This window comes from Aotus nancymaae, unplaced genomic scaffold (assembly GCF_030222135.1).
Source record: "Aotus nancymaae isolate 86718 unplaced genomic scaffold, 86718_ANA_hifiasm-v0.15.2.pri h1tg000002l, whole genome shotgun sequence".
In the NCBI taxonomy this organism is placed as follows: Eukaryota; Metazoa; Chordata; class Mammalia; order Primates; family Aotidae; genus Aotus; species Aotus nancymaae.
Window position 1 is genome coordinate 22,138,543 of NW_026988413.1, and position 24,675 is coordinate 22,163,217.

Below are 24,675 nucleotides of genomic sequence, written 5' to 3' on the forward strand. Positions count from 1 at the left end.
GATCTGCTATGCTTCCCTTTGTGGGTAACCCGACCTTTCTCTCTGGCTGCCCTTAGCATTTTTTTCCTTCATTTCAACCCTGGTGAATCTGACAATTATGTGCCTTGGGGTCACTCTTCTTGAGGAATGTCTTTGTGGTGTTCTCTGTATTTCCTGAACTTGAAAGGTGCCCTGCCTTGCTAGGATGGGGAAGTTCTCCTGGATAATATCCTGAAGAGTGTTTTCCAGCTTGGATTCATTCTCTCCGTCACATTCAGGTACACCTCTCAAATGTAGATTAGGTCTCTTCACATAATCCCATATTTCTTGGAGGCTTTGTTCATTTCTTTTCACTCTTTTTGTATTTTAGCTTCAGGGGGTATGAGTTTAGGTTTGCTAAATAGATATATTGTGTGATGCCAAGGTTTGGGATATGGATGATCCCATCACCAAGGCAGTGAGCATAGCATCTGATAGGTAGTGTTTCTGCCCATACCCCCTTCCTCCCTTCCCCACCTAGTAGTCCCTAGTGTCTCTTGCACCCATCTTTATGTCTATGTGTACTTAATGTTTAGCTCCCACTCATAAGTGAGAGCATACAGTATTTGGTTTTCTGTTCCTGTGTTAGTTTGCTCAGGATAATGCCCTCCAGCTGCATGTTGCATCCATGTTGCTGCAAAGGACATTTCATTCTTATATATGGCTGCATAGTATTCCATGGTGTATATGTACATTGTCTTTATCCAATCCACCATTGATGGGCACCTACATTGATTCCATGTCTTTGCTATTGTGAATAGTGCTGCAATGAACATACATATGCTTGTGTCTTTTTCTCAGAATGACTTATTTTCCTTTGGGCATATAACCAATAGTGGGATTGTTGAATGATAGTTCTGTTTTAAGTTATTTGAGAAATCTTTAAACTGCTTTTGACAATGGCTGAACTAATTTACTTTCCCACCACCAGTGTATAAGCATTTTCTTTTCTCCACAGCCATGCCAGCATTTGTTGATGGTTTGTTTTTTGTTTTTTTGGGTTTTTTTTTTTTTTGCTGTGAAGAAGCTCTTTAGTTTAATTAAGACCTACTTGTCAATTTTTGTTTTTGTTACAGTTGTTTTTGGGGACTTAGCCATAAATTATTTGCTAATGCTAATGTAGAGAAGCGTATCTCCTAGGTTTTCTTCTAGGATTTTATTGTTTGAGGTTAATATGGTTTGGCTGTGCCCCCATCCAAATCTCATCTTCAATTGTAGTTCCCATAATCCCCAAGTGTCATGGTGGGTGACCCAGAGGAAGGTAATTGAATCATAGGGCGGTTTCCCTCATGCTGTTTTTGTGATAGTGAGTGAGTTCTCACAAGATCTATGGTTTTATAAGGAGCTTTCCCCCTTTGCTCGGCACTTCTCCTTCTGCCACCTTGTGAAGAAAGTGCCTTGCTTCCCCTTTGCCTTCTGTCATGATTATAAATTTCCTGAGGCCTCCTCAGCCATCCTGAACTGTGAGTCAATTAAACCTCTTTCCTTTATAAATTACCTAGTCTCGGGTGTGTCTTTATTGGCAGCATGAGAACAGGCTAATACAGAGGTCTTATATATATGTACTTAATCTGTCTTGAGTTTATTTTTGTGTATGGTGAAAGCTAGTTTCCTTCTTCTGCATATGGCTAGCCAATTAGCCTAGCACCATTTATTGAATAGGGAGTCCTTTCCCCATTGTTCATTTTTGTTGACTTCATTGAAGATCAGGTGGTTGTAGGTATAGTTTTATTTCTGGGTTCTGTATTCGCTTTCATTATTCTATATGTCTGTTTTTGTACCACTATCATTCTGTTTAGTTACTGTAGACTTACAGTATAGTTTGATGTTGGGTGATGTGATGCTTCTGATTTTTCAACCCCCACCCCCGCCCCCTACCCCGCCAAAAATTGCTTTGGCTCTTCAGGTTATTTTTTTGTTTCACATGAACTTTAGAATAATTTTTTCTAATTCTGTGAAAAATGACATTGGTAGTTTGACAGGAACAGTGTTGAATCTGTAAATTGCTTTGGGTAGTATGGCTATTTTAGTGATATTGACTCTTCTAATCCATGAACATGGAAGGTTTTTCAATTTATTTGTGTCATCTCTCATTTATTTCAGCAATGTTTTGTAGTTCTCCTTGTAGAGCTCTTTCACCTTCTTGGTTAGCCATATTCCTAGGTATTTCAGTTTTCGTTTGTAGCTATTATAAATGGGACTGTGTTCTTGATTTGGCTTTCAGCTTGAATCTTAGAAATTCTGTATAGAAATGCTGTATAGAAATGCTGCTGATTTTGTATATTGATTTTGTATCCCGAAATTTTACTGATTTATTTGTCAGTTCTAGGAGCATTTTGGCAGAGTTGTTAGAGTTGTCTAGATATGGAACCATGTTGTCTATGAAGAGAGATAGCTTGATTTCTTCTTTTCCTGTTTGGATGCCTTTTATTTCTTTCTGTTGCCTGATTGATCTGACTTGATCCAGTACTATGTTGAATAGGGGTGGTGACAGTGGACATCTTTGTCTTATTCCAGTTCTCAGGGAGAATAGTTCCAGCTTTTGCCCATTCAGCATGGTGTTGGCTATGGGTTTGTAATACATGGTTCTTATTATTTTGAGGTATGTTCCTTCAAGGCTCAGTTTGTTGAGGGTTTTTATCATTAAGGGATGTTGAATTTTATCAAAAGACTTTTCTGCATGTATTGACATGATAATATGGTTTTTGTTTTTAATTTTGTTTAGGTGGTGAATCACATTTATTGTTTTGTATATGTTGAACCAATCTTGCATCCCAGGAATGAAGCCTACTTAATTGTGGTTAAGTTTTTGATGTGTTGCTGGATTTGGTTTACTAGTATTTTCTTACGGATTTTTGTGTCTATGTTCATCAAGGATATTGGCATAAAGTTTTCCTTTTTCACTGTGTCTCTGCCAGATTTGGGTATTAGGCTGATGATGGATTCATAGAATGAGTTAGGGTAGAGCCCCTCCTCCTAGACTTTTTGGAATAGTTTCAGTAGGATTCATACCATTTCTTCCTTTTTGTGTCTGGTAGAATTTGGTAAAATTTGGCAATGAATCCATCTGGTCCAGGGCTTTTTTTTTTTTGTTTTGGTTGGTAGTTTTTTAAAATTACTAATTAAATTTGGAACTTGTTATGGTCTGTTAAGGTTTTATATTTCTGTGAAATACATAGTAATATCATCTTCGTCATTTCTGATTGAGCTTATTTGGATCTTTTCTTTTTTCTTTGTTAATCTAGCTAACAGTCTATCAATCTCGTGTATTCTTTCAAAAAACCAACTCTTAGTTTCATTGATCTTTTGTATGAACTTTTGTGTTTCAATTTCATTCCATTCTTCTCTGATTTTAGTTATTTCTTTTCTCCTGATATCTTTGTGGTTAGTTTTTTCTTTTGTTTCTAGTTCCTCTATGTGCAATGTTAGATTGTTAATTTGAGACCTTTCTCACTACTTGATGAAGACATTTAGTGCTATAAACTTTCCCCTTAATACTGCTTTAGTTGCATCCCAAAGATCTTGGTCAGCTGTGCCTCTATTTTCATGAATTTCAAATAATTTTTAAAATTTTTCCTTAATATCATTGTTCACTCAACAGCAAGGAGCAAGTTGTTCAATTTTCATGTATTTGAGTAGTTTTGAAAGGTCTTCTTGTTATTTATTTATATTTGTATTGCACTGTGATATGAGAATGTGCTTGGTGTGATTTCAATTTTTTTGAATTTATTGGGTCTTTATGACAAAGCATGTGGTTGATCTTAGAGTAAGTTCCATGTGCACATGACAAGAATATCTATTCTGTGGTTGTTGGGTGTTCTATTAGGTCCAATTGATCAAGTGTCCAGTTTAGGTCTAGAATTTCTTTGTTAGCTTCCTGTCTCAATCATCTAACACTGTCAGTGGGGTGTTAAAGTCTCCTACTATTATTGTGTGTCTAAGTCTTTTTATAGGTCAAGAACTTTTATGAAACTGGATGCTCCAATGTTGGGTTTGTATATATTTAGGATAGTTAATACTTCTTGTTTAATTGAACTGTTTATGTAATACCCTTCTTTTTCCTGATTATTGTTGATCGAAAGTCTGTTTTATCTGATATAAAAATTGTGATTCTTGGCCTTTTTTATTTTCTGTTTGCCTGGTAGATCTTTCTCCATCCCTTTACTTTGAGCTTGTTGTTATTACATATGAGATGGGTCTGTTGAAGACTGCAAACAGTTGGGTCTTGTCTTTGTATCTGGTCTGCCGTTCTATGCCTTTTAAGTGGGGTGTTCAAACCATTTACATTCAGTGTTAGTATTAATATGTGAGATTTTAATCCTGTAATTGTGTTATTAGCTGGTTGCTCTGTAGATTTGGTGGTGTAGTTGCTTTACAGTGGGTTATATGGTTAAGCATGTTTTTATGGTAGCAGGTATTGTTCTTTCATTTCCACATCATCTTGTAAGACTGGTCTGGTGATAACAAATTCCCTTAGCACTTACTTGTTTGAGAAGGATTTTATTTCTCCCTCACTTATGGAAGCTTAGTGTGATGGGATATGAAATTCTTGATTAGAATTCTTCTTTAGGGATGTGGAAAATAGGCCCCCTTCTGGCTTGTAAAGTTTCTGCTGAAAGGTTCACTGCTGACCTGATAGTGTTCCCTTTGTGAGTGACTCTAGCTGCCTTGAAGATTTTTTATTCATGTTGACTTTGGTGATTCTCTATGTGCTTTTGGGGTGATCGTCTTGTAGAGTACCTTGTAAGGATTCTCTATATTTCTTGAATTTGCATGTTAACCTCCCTAGTGAGATTGGGGAAATGTTTGTAAACTATATCCTAAAATACATTTCCCAAGTTGCTTACTCTCTCTCCTTCTCTCTCAAGAATGCCAATGGGTTAAAAGTTTTAGAATATTTACATAATCCCATATTTCTCAGAGGTTTTGATCATTAAAAAATTCTTCATTTTTGTCTGAGTTTATTCAAACAACTGGTTTTCAAGTTCTGAGAGCTTTCTTCAGCTTGGTCTGTTCTGCTGTTAATGCTTCTAACTGCGTTATGTAATTCCTGCAGTGAATATTTCAATTCCAGCAGTTCGGTTTGTTTTTTTCTCAAAATGGCTATTATATATTTCAGCTCTTGGATCATTTTACTGAATTCCTAGATTGGGTTTCAGTTTTCTCCTGAATCTCACTGAGCTTCCTTGCCATCCAGATTCTGAATCCTATGTCTGTCATTTCAGTCATTTTAATCTGGTTAAGAACCATTGCCGGAGAGCTAGTGTGCTCATTTGGAGGTAAAGGGACACTCGGACTTTCTGAATTACCTGAGTTATTTCTTGTGCTGATTCTTTCTCATCTGAGAAGGCTGGTGTTCTTTTAACTGTGGTTTGAGTATAGTCAATTGGCTTCATTCCTGGGTGTTTTCAGAGGGCCAAAGCTCTTTATGGGATATTTATTTGTGGATAGATTCTTACCCTGGGTTTTACAGGTAATGAATGTATATCGGCAGTATTTTTGGTATTGTAATTTGTGCTACGAACCAGTAGATGGCACTTAAGAGTAACTGCCAGCAGAGAGGCTCTTAGCCATAGAGCTCTTTTGTATTAGGAGGCACATCTGAAACAGCACTCTGTGGCAGGCAGGTGGAGAGATGACCGTCATCATCAGGTCTACTCCTGAGCCTTGCGGGAGTCCCCTCCAATCAGTGGTGCCACTTCTGTGGAGTTTTTTTTGTGTTAGGTGTTCCAGGTTGTGGGGCTCCCATGCATGTCACAACCTTCCCAGGAGGGAGGCGTGCCCTGATCCTCTGCTGGCCCATGAGCTTGCATGTCTCACCTCTCTCAGTGTTCTCGAATGGGGGCTCCTCCTTCTCAAGTGCTGGCCACAGATCTACACTCAGCACTCACAAGCTGCATACCAAAGAACTGGGACATTGTGACTGGCCTGTGCCTCTTTCTGGATGCTTGTGGTCGAGCACTGGCTGTGCTGGGGGATCTGAAGTGCGCCTAGGCCACTGGGAAGTATTCAGATGGGGCTACCAGCAAAGCATCCAGGTTAGGCAGAGGAGGCTGTGCTGTGCACATGCTCCTGCAGGAGCAGCCAGGCAGGGGCCTTGGGAGGGGCTAGCAGGCAGGAGGGACTGAAGAACAGACATGCCCCAGTCTCACAGGATAGGATTGTCAGCCCTGTTCTCTCTTGGCCCTGTAGTCAACTGGGGTTACAGTAACTCAGAGGAAGATAGGGAGCCTTAGGAGATGGGTGCCTATGGCTGTGTCCTGCTTCAGCTGCCCATGTGCAAAATCCTGAGCTCCATACAGGCAAAATCTCTGTCTCTGCCTACTCTCTGGGCAGATGCCCCTGCCAGTTCAAATATCTATGGGGGTCATAGATTCTCTTGTAGCTAGGATTCCAGTAGTCTGCAGCCAAAGTAGGCTGCTCCACCATCCCTTCACTTGCCTCTTCCCTAGGACCATTCAGGGGCGGGAACTAGCCCTGGCATTCAGCAGCCCCAGGCAGGGTTCCTAGCTTCCTCTCCAGCCTTGGTGTCTGCATCACCTCTCTATCAACCCTCAGTGTTTTCTCTCTGAGGAACTATTCAAAGTTTGCTGATATGCTTGATATTTTGGTCTCTCTCCGTGGGAGCAGTGCTTCCTGTTTCCAGTCAGCCATCTTGTCTCCTCCTTCGCTGAGTTTTTATAGCACGTGAAAAAGTAAAACATTTGAAAACCATAGTACAAAGAAAGGGAAGAAGGAATTGAGAATATACTCTTGTAAGGTGCTCACACTATATGTGAAGTGGCATAACATTATTTGAAGAGAGAATCTTTTAAAGATATATACAAAAAAAAAAAACGAGAAAAATTTAAAAACCGGTATACTTGATAAACCGATAGTGGAGATAAAATGGAACAATAAAATATACTCAAATTAATGTCAGTGAAGGCAGAAAAAGAATAAAAAAGAAATAACAGATGGAATAAAACAAAGCTAGTAAGACGGTAGCTATTAATCCAACAACATTAATAATTATATATTGGCCGGGCACGGTGGCTCACGCCAGCACTTTGGGAGGCCAAGGCAGGCAGATCACCTGTGGTCGGGAGTTTGAGACCAGCTTGACCAACATGGAGAATCCCCATCTCTACTGAAAATAAGGTAGTGGGGCATGCCTATAATCCCAGCTACTCAGGAGGCTGAGGAAGAAGAGTCACTTGAACCCGGGAGGCAGAGGTTGCAGTGAGCCAAGATCATGCCACTGCACTCTTGCCTGGGTGACAGAGCAAGACTCTGTCTCAAAATAATAATTATTATATTTAACATAATAATTAAAAGACAAATTTTCAGTTTATATGAAAGGCAAATCCAACCATAAAAACTCTAAAAGAAAACCTAGGCAATAGCATTCAGGACACAGGCATGGGCAAAGATATTATAATGAAATCACCAAAAGCAATTGTAAAAAAAGCCAAAATTGACAAATCGTATCTAATTGAACTAAAGAGCTTCTGCATAGCAAAAGAAGCTATCATCAGAGCAAACAGACAACCTACAGAATGGGAGAAAATTTCTGCAATCTACCCATCTAACAAAGGTCTAATATCCAGAATTTACAAGAACTTAAATATACAAGAAAAAAAATCAAAAAGTGGGCAAAGAATATGAACAGACACTTCACTAAAGAACACATTTATGTGGCCAACAAACATGAAAGAAAGCTCATCCTCACTGGTCATTAGAGAAATATCAATCAAAACCACAATGAGATACCATCTCATGCCAGTCAGAATGGCAATTATTAAAAATCAATAAACCCAGCTACTTGGGAGGCTGAGGCAGGAGAATCAAATGAACTGGGAGGCAGAGGTTGTAGTGAGCTGAGATCGCACCACTGCACTTCAGCTTGGAACGGAGCAGACTCCATCTCAAAAAAAAAAAAAAAAAGTCAAGAAACAACAGAGGCTGGTGAAGCTGCAGGCAATAAAAACACTTGTACATTGTTGGTGGGAATATAAATTAGTTCAACCATTCCTCAAGGATCTAGAACCAAAAATACCATATAACCCAGCAATCCCATTATTGGGTATATACTTAAAGGAATATAAATCATTCTGTTATAAAGATACATACACACGTATGTTTATTGCAGCACTATTCACAAAGGCTCATCAATGATAGACTGGATAAATAAAATGTGGTACAAATACACCATGGAATACTATGCAGCCACAAAAAGAAATGAGATCATGTCCTTTGTAGGGACATGGATGAAGCTGGACACCATCATCCTCAGCAAACTAACACAGGAACAGAAAACTAGACGCTGCATGTTCTCACTCATAAGTGGGAGCTGAACAATGAGAACACATGGACACAGGGAGAGGAACAACAACACTGTGGCCTGACAGAGCCAGGGTAAGGGGAGGGAGAGCATCAGGACAAACAGCTAATGCATATGGGGCTTAAAAGCTAGGTGATAGGTCCAGCAAACCACCATGGCACATAGATACCTATGGAACAAACCTGCACGTTCTGCACATGTATCCCAGAACTTAAAAAAAAAAAGCAAATCCCAATGATATGCTGTATATCTCCCACAATTAAAAATATGAAATATAAAACATAGATTGAAAGTAAAATGATGGAAAATATATACACACTATACAAAAAGTAAAAAAAGAAAGATCAAATAGCTTATTTTTAATATCAAAGTAGATTGCCATGGATAAAGCTACAATATCAATATGGTGGTACTTGCATAAGTATCAGTACATCAAAGCAACAGAATGAAGTGTCTAGAAATAGACCTATATGTACATTGTTAACTGACATTTAATAAAGGTGGCTAGGCAATTCATTGGCGACAGGATACTCTTTTCAATAGCTGGTGATGAATCAATTTTGTTAAAAAGTGGCAAAAAATGAACCTTGACTATTATCCCAACTGGTTTTCATTCATAAAATATGATTCTAGATGAATCAAAGACAAAGATAAAAAAGTGAAAAGAATAAAATTTCTTGAAAAAATAGGTGATCTTGGGAAAAGCAAAGTTTATAGGTGGGAAGGATGTAAAATGCACTAAATTTGAAAGAAAATTGGTAATTGACTTCATAAAAGTTTAAAAGTTCTACTCATCAAAAGACATTGTTATGAAAATGAAAAGGATTTCCACAGACGAAAGTGAAGATTTCACTATATCATATATATCTGATACAGGGTTTATGTCCGGACTACATATCAATCATGAAAAGACAAACTGTGGTATAGTCATATGATGGAGTACTATTTGGCAATATAAAGGAATCTGCTAACATGTATAAATCTGAAAACAGGGCCGGGCGCGGTGGCTCACCCCTGTAATCCCAGCACTTTCGGAGGCCGAGGCGGGCAGATCACAAGGTCAAGAGATCGAAACCATCCTGGCCAACATGGTGAATCCCTGTCTCTACTAAAAATACAAAAAAATTAGCTGGGCGTGGTGGCGCGCGCCTGTAGTCCCAGCTACTCAGGAGGCTGAGGCAGGAGAATTGCTTGAACCCGGGAGGCGGAGGTTGCAGTGAGCCGAGGTCGCGCCACTGCACTCCAGCCTGCTGGCGCCTGGTGACGGAGTGAGACTGTGTCTCAAAAAAAAAAAAAAAAAAAAAAAATCTGGAAACAGAATTCTAAGTCAAAGAATTCAGACACAACAGTGTATTTACTGTATGTATGACTGCATTTACATGAAGCTAAAAATCAGGCAAAACTAATCTATGGTGACAGAAATCAGACCAGTGTTTGCCTGGGGCTGGAGCTGGGGACTGACAGGAGACAGATGGGAACTTTCTGGTGTTCCACATCTTGATAGGAGTGTTGGTTACATAGATGATATATTTTTCAAAACTCACCAAATTGTGTACTTATGATCTATACATTTCACTCTATTTGCATTTTACTTCAATTTATCCAAAATAAAAACTAATCATGTCTCATAGTATGCCACATTCTTCAGTATCCTGTCCTAGGTTTTAACTAAATTTATATTAACATTTAATTTTCACTGACATTTAAATTGTATCTTACATATTAACATTTAATTTTCACTAACATTTAAATTGTATCTTACGTACTGAAATTTGTCCTTTCTACTCTTGTTTGTCATTTGTAAAAATGGAAAAAGGTAAGTATTTGTGATTAATCTTTCACATGTTCAGTGAAAATCAAGTAAGTCAGATGTTTTTTCATCCTCAAGCTTTGATTCTATAGCTTTCCTTTCAACTCATGGACTGGTAGATCTTCACAACTCCCAAGTATGGCATAAAAATAAGATTAAGTGGGATTGACTGCAATGTGTGTTCTGTTTCTACCTACAGATCCATCCTCTACTCTTCTCCACATTATACATTTCCAAAGAGGTTGATCTGTATTGATTGCCTCAGAGTTCCCTTGCCCTTTGGCTGTGGACGATAGGAGGCACTGCTAGAACATGGGAAGTTGGAAGGAGAGTGAAATTGGGTTATTTATCCCCCTAGCGTTTTCCCTTCAGTGCCACGGGTTGGCAGTTGTCTGTTTCTTTACTGAGAGCCACAAGGGTTTCGAGGCTGCTCTCTCCTATACCTAAAGGATTCTACAGGTGTGGAGACCATTCTTTCTTGTCACCCTTTCAGGCCTAGGAGACCTACCTGCTCTGTGGATAGTCCTATGTTGCTTCACCATCCCTTGTTAATCTCCATTATCTCTGTCTACCCTTTTAAAATTCATTAAATTAAATTTCATTAAACTTTCTTAAATTACTCTGACTATGGTAATTCCTGAAAAGACCCTGACTGATTCATCTCAATTAGTTTAGTTTTTAAAATCAGATCTCATTTCAGTTATGTATGGCAGTTCTGAGGCATGTTCGCCATATAAATATTTACAATCAAATTGGAAAAATCAGAGGTACTCCTCTCACTCCACTTGTTTAAAAATATCGTGAGTGTATTTTTTGTGAGTTGTTTGTGAGTGTATTTCTAGAAATTGCTTACTGTACAGGAAGCAGTCTCTGTGAATTTCTCTTTGTGTTGCTAGCCCCTTAAATAAAATACATATGCTCCCTGGAAGTTATTTTTAATATACGAAAATACTCTAAGATATTACATTGTGATAGTGAAATTGTGCGGAGTCTATACTTCCTTAAGCTGGTGCTTCAGGAGCAGTATAGTTGAGAATATACTCTGAGACTTCTATGTGTGATTATTAGCATACTCTATCATCATGAAAGCAAACAAAATGTTTTACATTAATAGTTTTCAAAGTTAAAAATATGAATCTTGAGTGTTAAGAACACTTTCCTGAGATGTAATCTTAGATATTTTTTGCAACGTGGGGTAATTCTTTCTCTTTTAAAGATTAAAATACCAAGAAACGCATCAGAGTCAGGAAATTAAAAGAAAAACATCTGAACAAATGCATTAATGTTAGCAGTACATGGAGAGGGAACAATAATTGCAAAGCACTTCACTGGGTTTATCTTTCAAAATTGATATGAAGCAAAATCATTTTAAATATAATTCTTCATTCTAATGGCCAACATGATGTTTAATTTTAAAGTAATTTTGCATAAACTGCAATGCGCCTTTAAAAATATAACTGGCACTAAATCAACACTTAGCCAAGCATCTTTATGTTTCGGGACTGGTAATCTGAAATTTCTACTATAAGCAGCAAAACAAATATAACTACGAGATTAACCTAAGTACCAAATTATATTTTACATCAACGTATGTTATTATGTGCCCACCACCTTCAGCTAGATAAACCATAGTATCTTCCTTCGATTCTGGATAAAGGGATTCCGTTTCTAAGCCTGTTGGGATATATACTGGCTCAGGACAGGAAGGAGTCCAATCTGGAAAAAAAAAAAAAGTGAAACATTCTTTGAAAATTACTTCAAAATAAATGAAAATTTTATTGCATATTTTCAAATTATTCATTGATAGATCTAGGCTAAAATGTAGTGTTTTGTATGGGCTAAGATTTTACTAAGATTCATTGGATGTAATAACATTATCACACTATAATACACCTTATGACATTTCATTCATACCTTCTTCTGCATTATTATATTGAATAGTTTCATGATTTTTTTTGTTCATGATTGATTTATACTTATTTTATAACACAATTCTCTTTCTCCTGAGCCCGATATCATTCTGTTCCACCTGTGGGACTCTTACTCTACCTTGTATGCTTCCTTTCCCTTCAGCCTCTTTGCTTGATAATGGCTGTCAAGATAAATCTTATAAACGTGCTCAGGCTTATCTTCCAAAAGGAAAGATATTCTTAGATGTCCCCCTACCCCTGCCACTTCTCCTTTAGTTACCAGCTTTCCTCTTTTTAGGATCAAATTTCTTAAATGTCATCTGCACTAGTCTCTGGTCTTTGTGACCATGAGCTATTTGATGGGGGAAAAAATGACTTCACAGCGTAACTACCCTAGTTATTTGTATTTTTTTAATGGAGCAAGAATTTAGTGACAAATAAGTGTTACCGGACAAACACTTTGGAGACTATGTGTACATCAGCTTTAACAACAGAAGTGTATTTGACATAACCAATAGGGGACAAATCTAGCTACAGAAGAAAAACAGTCTACCATATTGATGCAAATTTGTATCACTGTATTGTAGAGTTAAATGAATCACACACAACCAAATAAATTCATAATAAATATAAGCAAATTATAATTAAAATTTTAAATGTTTTATTTAAAATCTTCTCATTAGTTGAAAGCCTTAACCTACTTAAGCAATAATTAACGAACTAATAAAATAGCTCCCATTCTGAGAACATTAGGAATTTCAGCTATTTGCCTTTGTGTATGCTGATTTTCAAAAGTTGCACAAAATCTAGACTTCTCAGTTAAGAAAATAGAGATTTTATTAATTTCTGCTTATGCTCTTCTTTATTCATTCATAACTAGTCCTCTGGTAAAGAACCATGAGACCCTATCATTATAACTTGTATATAAGGGTCAAGTTTGCAGCTTATCAGAGTACCCTTACTGAGGGCCATATTTTGAGAATCAGATGTAACCCGTTTCTGATACCCATATCTACTGTTCCACTAAAATTGTTCTTTACATTGTATTTGAAACAGGGTGAGCATTCAGCTAAATGTCTATAGATTAGATGGACAGACAGAACAATGGACATATGGAGAGATGAATGGATGGATGGTTGAACAATGCAAAGTTAGCATCCACATATTCCTTAAATGTAAATAATGTAATATACGTCTACTGCATAAATGCCTTATGTCTGGCAATATCATCATTGCAAAAAAGCTACTCTAGAACTAGGGTTGTTTAAGTAGAAGATTTGGGTTTATTTCTGGACTTCCAGTTTTATTCACTGGTCTACCTATCTAACCTCATGATAGTGCTACACTGTCTAAATTACTGTTTGTAGTAAGTTTTGAAATCAGAAAGTGTGAGTTCTCAAATTTGTTCTTTTTAAATTTTTTTTTCTTTTCTTTTCTTTCTTTTTTTTTTTTTTTGACCATTCTGGGTCCCTTGAGTTTCTATAACAATTTTAAGATCAGCCTGTCAATATCTACAAAGCCACCCACTGGTATTCTAATGGAAATTGCATTGAATCTGTAGATTCATTTGGGGAGGACTGCCATCATAATAACAGTTAAGTCTTTTGATCCATAAACATGAGATGTCTATTTACTTAGATATTTACTTTCTTTCAGTAATGTTTTGTAGTTTTCAGGTATGTTTTGTACTCTTTACCTTCATATTTTATTCTTTTGAAAACAGAATACTTTTCATAAGTTCATTTAGGATTGTTCATTATAAGTGCATAGAAATACAATTGATTTTATATATTAATCTTGTATTCTGCAACCTTGCTGAACTCATATATTAGTTCTAAAAGTTTTTTTTCAGTGGATTCCTTAGGATTTTCTATGTCCAAAATTATTTCATTGGCAAACATAGTTTTATGTCCTTCTTTCTAATCTGGATTTTCGAAACTTCTTTTTCTTGTCTAATTACCCTGGCTAGAACCATCATTACAATGTCTTATAGAAGTGGAAAAGTGGATATCTTTGTCTTGTTCTTGACCTTATGGGAAAAGCATCTAGTATTTTCACCATTAAGTAAATATTAGCTGTGGGATTTTCATAGATGCCTTTTATTGAGGACATTCCTTTCTCTTCCTAATTTGGTGAGTGTTTTTGTCATCAAAAGGTGTAGGATTTTAAAAAAATCCCTTTTCTATGTTTATTGAAAAGATCTTTTTTTTTTTTTTCTACTGACATGCTCTATCACATTGATTTTGGGGCACAGGGAACAAACAACATGTCTGGATAGATTCTACTTCTTCATGACATATATTATTTTTATTTGTTGCTGGATTTAGTTTGCTAGTATTTTGCTGATGAATTTTACATCTGTATTCATAATATATATTGGTCTGTAGTTTTCTTGTGATGTCTTTATGTGGTTAACAGAGTAATACTGGCCTCAGAGGATGAATGAGGAAGCATTCCTTCCCCTTCTATTATTGGAAGAGTTTTTGAAGAATTAGAAATTCTTTGGTAGAATGTTCTAAACATTAAATGTTTCATAGAATTCAGCAGTTAAGCTATTTTGGTTTAAGCTACTCTCTGTGGTAGATTTTCTATTATTAATTAAATCCCTTTACTTGTTATATGTCTATTTAGATGTTCTATTTCCTCTGGAGTCAGTTTCAGTACTTCGTGTCTTAGCCAGTCATGTGTCCATTTCATCAAAGTTATTTAATTCATTGAAATTCCTTTTTAATCTGTATCTGGTTCTCATCTAATTTGATAATTACTTCCTCTTAGTTTTCTAGCACAGGATTCTCAGGACAGTTACATACATCATCACAAGTTGGTAATATTGAAGCCTTTAAAAGTGTTTGCAATTACAGCAGACAGTTTGTTCTGCACTTAAATCACATGCCACAAAATTTTACAAAACTTCTTTTTAATGGTGTCCAAGTCTAAGTATTCCTCCAAAAGATTTCACAGGACTTTCAAAGTTGTGCTGAGGGACCACTTTATTTTGTCTTATGTGGCAGATATAAAAGATGACTATTTTCCGCAAGACAGAGTAAGTGACTTTGTTAAGTAACTGCCAGGATAAGCCATTTCCATATGCAGATTTAAGTAGTTCAAATTAGTTCACTGTTATGTGAACAAAAGAATATTTAGGAGTATAAGGCCCTGCACTCAGCCAGTTGTCCTCCAAATTTCTACTGCTAGTTTTTCTATACACTGCTAGTTGTCCTTCCAAATTTTCATTCTAACTTTCTTCCTTCCTTACTAAAACCTGACTTTATCAGGGCAGCAGTGTACTTCCATTAAAAAACCTTAAGTTGCGGTGGCTCACACCTGTAATCCCATCACTTTAGGTGGTCGAGGTGGGTGGATCACAAGGTCAAGAGATCGAGACCATCCTGGCCAACATGATGAAACCCTGTCTCTACTTAAAATACAAAAATTAGCTGGGCGTGGTGGTGTGTGCCTGTAGTCCCAGTTACTCAGGAGGCTGGGACAGGAGAATCACTTGAACCCAGGAGGCAGAGGCTGCAATGAGCCAAGATAGGGCCACTGCACTCCAGCCTGATGACAGAGTGAGACTCCATCTCAAAAGAAAAACTTTAAGTTTTCAGGCTTGCCTGTGGCAAGGAGTAGCCATGTAATATAATTCTAGTCAATGAGATGTAAAAAGATGACTCCTGGTGGAATTTCTGGGAAAGTTTTTTTTTGTTTGTTTGTTTGTTTTTAAATAAAAAGAGAATCAGCTAGCATAAGCATGTTGCTCCTTGTTTTTTCTCCTCTTCATTGTATTTTCATCTGCTTAACGGGGTCTTTTGCAAAACAAGAGCTTTAAATTTGAAGTCTAATTTATCAGTTTTTTTATTTATCATGTTTTTGATGTCAATTCTAAGACTCTTTGTCTAGCTCTAGATCATAAAGATTTTCTTCTATTTTAAAAAAGTTTTATACTGGCATGTGTTACATTTAAATCTATAATTCATTTTGAATGAATTTTTGTATAAGATGTTAGACTTAGGTTGAAGTTTTCCCTAGTATCTTTCTTTTCTTCCCATGGATATCCAATTTCTCCAGCAATATTTGTTGAAAATGCAAACTTTCCTACATTAAATTGCTTTTCACTTTCATCAAAAACCATTTGGGAATATTTGTGTGGTTCTACTTCTCAGTTCTCTATTCTCTTCTACTGATCTAATATGACATAGCTTTGACTGCAGTAGCTATATAAAAGCTTGAGGTAAGAGGCTACTTTATCCCATTTTACGCTGCTTCTTCAAACTGCTTTTTAAAAAAGTTATTATAGTTCTTTAGCCTTTCCATATAAATTTTAGAATAATTCTGTCTATATCTACAAAAATAAATCTTGATAGGAATTTCTTAAACCTGTATGTCAACGGGGGAGAGGTGACATCTTTACTAGATTGAGCTTAGTCCTACCCATGAACATGGTATATTTCTTGATTTACTTGTTTTGTTAGATTTACACCTAAGTAATTTTTTAAAAAGTAATTGTAATAGTAATGTTCTATACTGTGGTAGGGGTTTAGCTTACCCAAATGTATGCATTTGTTAAATTTGTTAAAATTCATTGATACAATTAGATTCATGCATTTGATGTTTTGTAAAATGTACCTCAAAACTAAAAAGGAACACTAGGTAATAACATACATGCTAAAGTATTTAGAAGTGAAATGTAAGGATATCTGCAACTTACTTTTAAATGAATAAAAAACTAAAAGGACTTGATGGATAAAGAGAGGGATGGATAGATGGCTACGTATGTGATAAAGCAATATAGTAAATTATTGATTGAAAAAATCTAGTCGATGGCCTTATGGGTTCCTGTTTAATCCCTTCAACTTCTCTGCATATTTGAAAATATTCTTAATAAAATATTGGGAAGTAAGAAGTTAATACAGAGTGAGAGGTTAAATAAAGAATAAATCTAAATAAATTAATTTATTAAAAAATCATAAACTAATAAATTATTAGAATACAGCACAAGATTAGGACTAATAAATAAATTCAAGCACTGATTCTTTGAAAAAATTAACAAGATGAAGCCTACCAACATACTCATGGGAGAAAAATAATGCAAAAATGTAAAATATTAGAACAAAGGGAAAAAAATCTATCTTGAAAGGAAATTACAGCAATTATAGGAGAATATCTTAAATTTATGAAATGAATTTTAAAATCCTGCATGAAAAGCATTATTTTTCTAGGAAAATAAATAACCAAACTGTCCCTGGAATACACAGGAAACATAAACAGACCTAACAAAGAAAAAACTGAGAAGTTTTATAATAACAATATTCTCGGTCTCTCTAAACAGTAACAAAATATGCACAGTTTTAGAAGACTTCTCTCAAAATTAAAAAGAACATTAATGAAAGCATTATTGAAACTGTTCTGAAGCAAAGAATTCTAAATAAAATTTATACCAAAACCTGAAAAACATACACGTTATAAAATTTTAAAAATCTATCTTATTTATGAATATGAAAGCAAAAATCCTCCATAAAATTAGAAGACAGAATTCAGCAACCTACTAAAAATTATTCACAATGACTAAGTGCACTTTATTTCAATACTATACATCTGGTTCAATATTAAAGAAGCTAACATCACTCACCAAAATAATAGGTCAAAGAGAACATCATAATCCTTCCACCGCATAGATGTTAAAAAGTCATTTAATAAAGTTTAGTAATGATTTCTGATAAAGTTTTCTTAATAATATAAGAATAAATGGGTAACTCCTTACCAGAATCAAAAAAATTTATTTTAAACCAGAAGTCAATAATTTGCTTAATGAGAAAACAGTAAAACTATTCCCATTAAAATGAAGAATAAGATAAAGGCAATATTATTAAATATTTTTTGACTGTACCAGTCAATGCATTTAGTACAAAAAAGAAATATAAGATATAAAAACCAGAAATGAGGAGATATAATTATATTAATACAGGATAATATAACTGTATAATTGGAACATATATAATAATTTAAATATTAGAAACAAAAGATGGCAATTTTCAAAATTAATACACACAACAATAACTTTCCTGTATATAAACAAGTTAGAAAATATAATGTAATAAATACTCTATTTGAAATTGCTATTTTCACAACAAAAATATTTAGTTTTAGCAACAAAATAAATAAAATACCATAAAATAAACTTAGAAACAGTTCAGGAAAAAAATTTAAAACTATAATAAGGGAGATAAAGGAAAACTAGGATAAATGGTGAGACAAATCTTATTATTGGATAGGAAGGTGCAATTCTAAAAATGTTCCTCTCCTTAAGTTAATCTATAAATTTAATGTGATTACAATAAAGTTACCAGCTTATTTATTTTAGGACAACTAGGAAAGATTATTTTAGATTCTATATAGAAATATAATAAGGCAAAAGTAGCCAGAAAAATCTTGAACAAAGTAAAACAGTAAGGAACTTTTACCACATAATTATAGTTTAAAAGCTATAGTAATAGAGTTTCATGCTGGCATATCAAAAGAAGATTAATGGAACAGAATTCAATTGGACCTAAGAGTTTAGTGTATCATAAATGTGGGCATTGTAAGTGGGTAGAAAAAATTAATTTATTTAATACATTTTGTTGGAACAACTCTCCAAGCATTTAATAATAGGACTGGATTGGAAGTTTACTTCTTATATCAAAATGTATTCCAGATGGATCAAAAATTTAATCACAAAAAATACACTCTGACATTACCAAGAAAGAAGTATGAAAATTTCAAAACTCCAGAAGTCATTTAAAAAATGATAGACAGGCCGGGCGCGGTGGCTCAAGCCTGTAATCCCAGCACTTTGGGAGGCCGAGGCGGGTGGATCACGAGGTCAAGAGATCGAGACCATCCTGGTCAACATGGTGAAACCCCGTCTCTACTAATACAAAAAATTAGCTGGGCACAGTGGCGCGTGCCTGTAATCCCAGCTACTCAGGAGGCTGAGGCAGGAGAATTGCCTGAACCCAGGAGGCGGAGATTGCGGTGAGCCGAGATCGTGCCATTGCGCTCCAGCCTGGGTATCAAGAGCGAAACTCCGTCTCAAAAAAAAAAAAAAAAAAAAAAAAAAAAATGATAGACAAAATAACTACATAAAAATTACAAATTTATGCATGCCAAAGACAAAAGGCGAATGACAAACTGAGAAAAAAAGCATGCAACATATAAGACACAGTAAACAAATCTCTTGCATAGACAGAAAGCACTTACAGATCAAGAAGAAAAAAAGTCCAACAAATAGCAAAATGGGCAAAGGATTTTATCAGACAGCTTATATAAAGTCAGTAGATAAAATGTTCTGTCTCATCCATAAATAATACATTAACAAAAAACAACACATATCAAGTAAACAATATCAGACTGTTAAAAACTAGAATGGCTGATTAACAGTATTAATGAGAATATGGAAAAATAGGTACTTTCATTGTGTAGTCAGGATTAACTCAGATGGCCTGTGTCGTCCAAACCCTGTACATCTAAAGAAAGATTTGGACCTTACCCAACTCCTGAGAGATAATCTCTAAGACTGAAATATTCTGTCTGTTCAGAGTCTCCTTGTCTACTTGGGGCCTTGGGTCACATCAGATAGTTATGCTAATGTGAGTTGTGGGGGGGGGGTTTGGGCCACATTGTATTAATTTTGGATGGAGAGGCTGGGAACTGAATAATGAAGGCCGGACACATGGACATTCCTTGCAGACATAACTGGTCCCTAATAGAAACTCTGGACACCAAGGCTGGATGAGCTTCCCTGATTAGCAGTACTTCATGAGTGTTAGCTCTCATCAGGCTGGAAGAAGTAAGTGCTATCTATGAAACTCCACTGGGAGAAGACAACTAGTCTTTCCTAGACTCTGCCCTAAATCAATTCTGTTGATTTTGGTTTGTAACATTTCACTGTAATAAGCCACAACCATTAATGTAATGGTTTTTCTGAATTTCTCGAGTCCTTTTAGTGAATCATTGAACTTTATTTAGGGTAGTCTTGGGAACTCCTAATCACAGGTGATGTCAGAAGTGGGACTTATTAGAATTACCCTGACTCACTGAAATATGGCAAAAGAATGGTTTGGGAAAAGGAAGAATAAGAGGGTAGGAGTTGACAAATCTTTGATTTGGGCCACCCATGGTGTGAAGTAGCCCCTGTGTTGCAACCAGTTACTAGAAGTAAAAGTCACCACTGGAATTTAGAAATGATAAATCTAACTCCCAAAGAATTGGCTCACTGGATGCATAAGGAAATGCAAAATGACAAGAAACATGCTAAATATACAGTCTCTCAGTTACTATGTGTAACAGCTAAAATGACAGTAAAGTGTTGAGGCAATTCCTGATGCTGGGCCAAGCTTGAATTTTAGCTGGTCTAAGCTACAGACACTAGCTTCAGGGTTTCCAACAAAGGGACAAATAACATGCTGAAACAACTGACCGCTAAAATAAAATGAGTTATGAGAGAATGGGGAAAGACAAAAGGAAGAATCAAGGGACTCGTTCCAGCAGGTTGGACACTGATGGGATCAAAGGTTTTAATGAAGCACTATTGGAGATTACATAGACCAATGGGAGCTCCTGGCATACCCCAACTTTGAAGAGCTTTAAACAAATCTGTTCTATTTACCTTAGTCTGGAGGAATTAACAAAACTGAAAGGCAAAAAGGACAATGAAAAATGTTACCTCAAATCATCTGTGGCAATTGTCTCACAAACTAATATGAATAAAGACTGATGAAAAGAGACAGGGTCCTTTAGTCTGATCCTGGTTTGGGGACATGGGCTATAGCACGTGTGGTTAAGATGGTCAGTGAGTGGAGAGTGAGCTTTTCTGGGACTCTTTGATGTAGCAGACCAATGCACCCAGGTTCCTAAAACTGTTGGTGAAATGTTGACTACAGTTAGCTTGGGAGACTTAGCCATGAAATGGTTGATGAAATTAAAAGTTGAGATTAAAACTGAAATATTTAAATGAACTTCATGTGAACTGAATGTGTCTCCTTTTCCTGAATGCATTGGGATGTATTTTATATCTGATTGGGGATTACATAGACTATCTAATATTCTAAAACTGAAGGCATGTAAATTGGTCCTTTATCCAGTATACCTGCTAAATATGCCCTTTATACAGTATACCCACTAAATGGGAACCCATAGAATTGTCCAAGCCCACAGATTTTAGTGGGAAATAGTATAAAATACCTGGTGCACAAAAAGAGTTTAACCTTTAATCAATGACATGTTAGAAACTGGGATGCTGGTACCAACATATTTTCTCTACAGTAGGCTTATATGGACCAGAGTTTGGGGCTTATGGAAAAAGCCTGTGAGCACCATCAAGCAGTGACTACTGGAATTTGGACCAGAAAATTTTCAGAAGCAGCTGTAAGATATGCAGCATTTGGGAACCAATTACTAACTTGCTATTGGACATTAGCAAGTTAGTAATTGGTTCCCAAATGCTGCATATCTTACAGCTGCTTCTGAAAATGCCCCTGTGACTGAATGCATTAATCAGGGTTCTTCAGAAAAATAGACCCAGTAGGGTGTGTGTGTGTGTGTGTGTGTGTGTGTGTGTGTGTGTGTGTGTGTATTATAGGAATTATATCAGTGAACATATACATATGTGTACGTACATTGTCATACAATTATGGAGACTGAGAAGTCTCATAATCTGCGTGCAAGTTGTAGAACTAGGAAAGCTGGTGGTGTAATTTAGTTCAAGTCCAAAGGCCTGAGAACTAGAAGCTCTGATGTCTGGGGGCAGATGATGAATATCCCAGTTCAGGAAGACAGAATTCACCCTTCCTCCATCCTTTTGTTCTATTCAGGCAGGCCCTCAATAGATTGGATAATGCCCCACCTCCTTACATTGGTGATGGTGGATCTTCTTTATGAATCTACCAATTCAAATGCTAATCACTTCCGGAAACACCCTCAGAGGCACATCCGGAAATAATGTGTTACCAGCTACCTGGGCATCCCGTGGCCCAGTTAAGCTGACACATAAAATTAACCATTATACTGAAGGACATGTAAACGTGAAACTTGAAATGCCCGTAATGTCTTAAGTGATGTGAAAGGAACACTCTAATAAGGCAGTGCCCAGAAGGGCTCCATTGGAAATGGTTTATACAGGACAGTGTTACTGGGACAATGCAAGGCAGTTGCGAGGTAGATAGTCAACATCCTGTTTGGAATGCCATTGTACTACATCAAAGGATGGAAAAGTTCTGATTGAAGAAGGTAAAAACAATCTGCTCAGGCTGAACTATGCTGTCCATGCAGTGATGAAAAAACTGAACAAGTATAAGAGTTCCATTTTAACATAATCAAAGTTTGGGTAGTGGCAATGGCTGGCCATTTGGTCAAATAGATGGGCAATTAAAAACTTAGATGCCCCATATAGGGCACCATCCTATGGAAATCACCATGGAAATTTAGGGGCAAATTAAAGTAGGACATGTCAATGCCCAGCAGAAGAACCCTCTTCCAGGATCAGATGATGACTGGACCTAGGAAGTGGAAAACTTGGTGTGCTTACTTGAGGTGGGCATGTGGGTCCATGAAATAAATGGAAATGAGAGACATGTAGAAATGTAGGCCTGGGCTGACTGTTAGCATATTTCTCTTGTTCTCTCTGAGGCACAAAATATAAATAAATACTACAGGAGAGACAGAGACCACAGGTGGCTACGGGCAGATTTCCTAGGGAGGTGGTACACACAGCCCGTAAGTAACTACATCAGAATGCTGTGGTAGCCCCAGGAGACTACCTATAGAGTAGTCTATAAAAGGGTCCTGACAGGACTAGACGTTTACTTTGGACTAGGCTTTGCACCCCCAGAGGTACATGGGTACAAATGCTTAAAATACTATGAAAGGACTGAAACAGAAGATACTGTGCCAATTTGGACCATCAAGTTATATTTCTTCAGACCAAGAAACACACTTCATAGCCTATAGTGTCTAACGATGGGCAAAAAGATATCACATCAAAATGGACTAGTGGTTTAACTAGAGAATTGAAAAAGGTAATTGAAACATTGTCTAAAATGGGGGACGATAAAGGCAGGAAGGGCTGGTATATATACCTTCATGAGTGTGTATGCACATTCAACATGAGGGGGACAAGAGTGAGTTCCCACTTGACAAATGCTTTTACTTTTACGGTGGATCTGGAGAAGAAGGGATGGAGGAGGACACTGGTACAAACTACAAAGTGATTTCTCACATCACCTCAACTTTCTTTTTTTTCCAACTTGGGGAAGTGGTTGGAGACTGCAGGGCTAGAAACAGGAATGATTCCTAAGCAAGAAACTTATTTAAAGCTTTATGTCAGAATTGCTATGGGCCTAATGGGGTGGACTGTGTCTTCACCCCATCTGGCAAAATTTGGATTGATAGTGAATGCAGCTGTGTTGCCTGGTGGTCAAGATAGCCCACTAGTTCTATACCTACATATCCTTACTCTGTATAAAGGGGAATGAGCTGAAAGGAGGCATGAGCTAGACTGGTAATACTGCTGGCAATCTAGACCAGCACAGTGGCTAAGCCTAACAACTCTTCCAAAGGTGGAAATGTTTGGGTAAAAAATTATGACAAGTGAAAAATAGGAGAAATAGCCAAGGCATGGGAATAAATAAATGAATTAGGTAATGAGGAAAAGCTAGTATTACACTGGTGCTTTGAGAGAGGCTCAGAGCAAGAGACACTTGTCTCTTAGCTTAATTATACTAGATGCCCAAAAAGGTGAAGTCAGTTTTCTAAGACCAGTCCTGCTCTTAGAACCTGAAAAGGCTGAATGGAAGCCTGTGAACTTGAGTGGCATTGCTCTGGGAGACATTCTGGTCATATGATATAATGATGAACTGAACCAATTAATTGTTAATACCACAGTGGAACTCTAGTAACAGGCCGCTATCTTTTGATTCTTATTTTTCAGGTTACATCTACTACAATACCATGGATACAGTATAACACTGGCATTGTTGGTATGATTCTTCTTCCTTATGTAAGTAAGTCATATGATGATGATCAAATGTATTGGAAAATTGAATCACAGCCTCATTGGTATGTAATATCAATGAAAAGTGGGCTGAGTAAGAACTGGATCTACTTAATTATGACTTAATTTCTATGCTGAGTATGTATATATAAGTTTGTCAAAAGGTATAAACCAGAATATTAAAATAGGAGATAATCATACTAGTTAAAAACTATGAAAATATCTAATGACTTTATAGGACTGATTAGTTGTTTCATTAAATCTATTCCTACCCCACACTTGCTCCTCAAAATTTGAGGCATCATATTGACACTATCACTATGTCATTTATAAGAATGCTATACTAAATGTAGATGCTTAGACATATATGATAGTTTTGCTATAAGAGAGCCTAGGCCAAGTGACCGTAGGTAGCCTGTGTGTAAATGACTAAATCAGCAGGCCTGGGTTGTCCAAACGCTGTACATTGTAAAGAATGGTCTGGACCTTGCTAAACTCCTGGGAGATAACCTCTGAGGCCTCGGAATACCTTGCCTCATAAGAGTATCTTTGTCTACCTGGGACCTTGGGCTATGTTAGATAGTTTATG

At 36.6% G+C, this 24,675-nt stretch overlaps 1 protein-coding gene and 1 long non-coding RNA gene across 2 annotated transcripts in view; one reads left to right on the forward strand and one right to left on the reverse strand.

Moving 5' to 3' along the window:
- LOC105726333 (uncharacterized) overlaps positions 1 to 24,675 on the forward strand; it is a 182,025-nt gene that overhangs the window by 48,961 nt on the left and 108,389 nt on the right. Inside the window, exon 2 of the long non-coding RNA XR_010341472.1 lies at positions 24,024 to 24,092. This is a non-coding gene — a long non-coding RNA (uncharacterized LOC105726333). The remainder of the gene's footprint in view (positions 1 to 24,023; positions 24,093 to 24,675) is intronic.
- Positions 1 to 24,675, reverse strand: part of AGBL3 (AGBL carboxypeptidase 3) — a 78,403-nt gene that overhangs the window by 45,166 nt on the left and 8,562 nt on the right. The window contains exon 4 of the mRNA XM_064373348.1: positions 11,760 to 11,867. Within this exon, the coding sequence (XP_064229418.1) occupies positions 11,760 to 11,867 (108 nt within the window). The remainder of the gene's footprint in view (positions 1 to 11,759; positions 11,868 to 24,675) is intronic.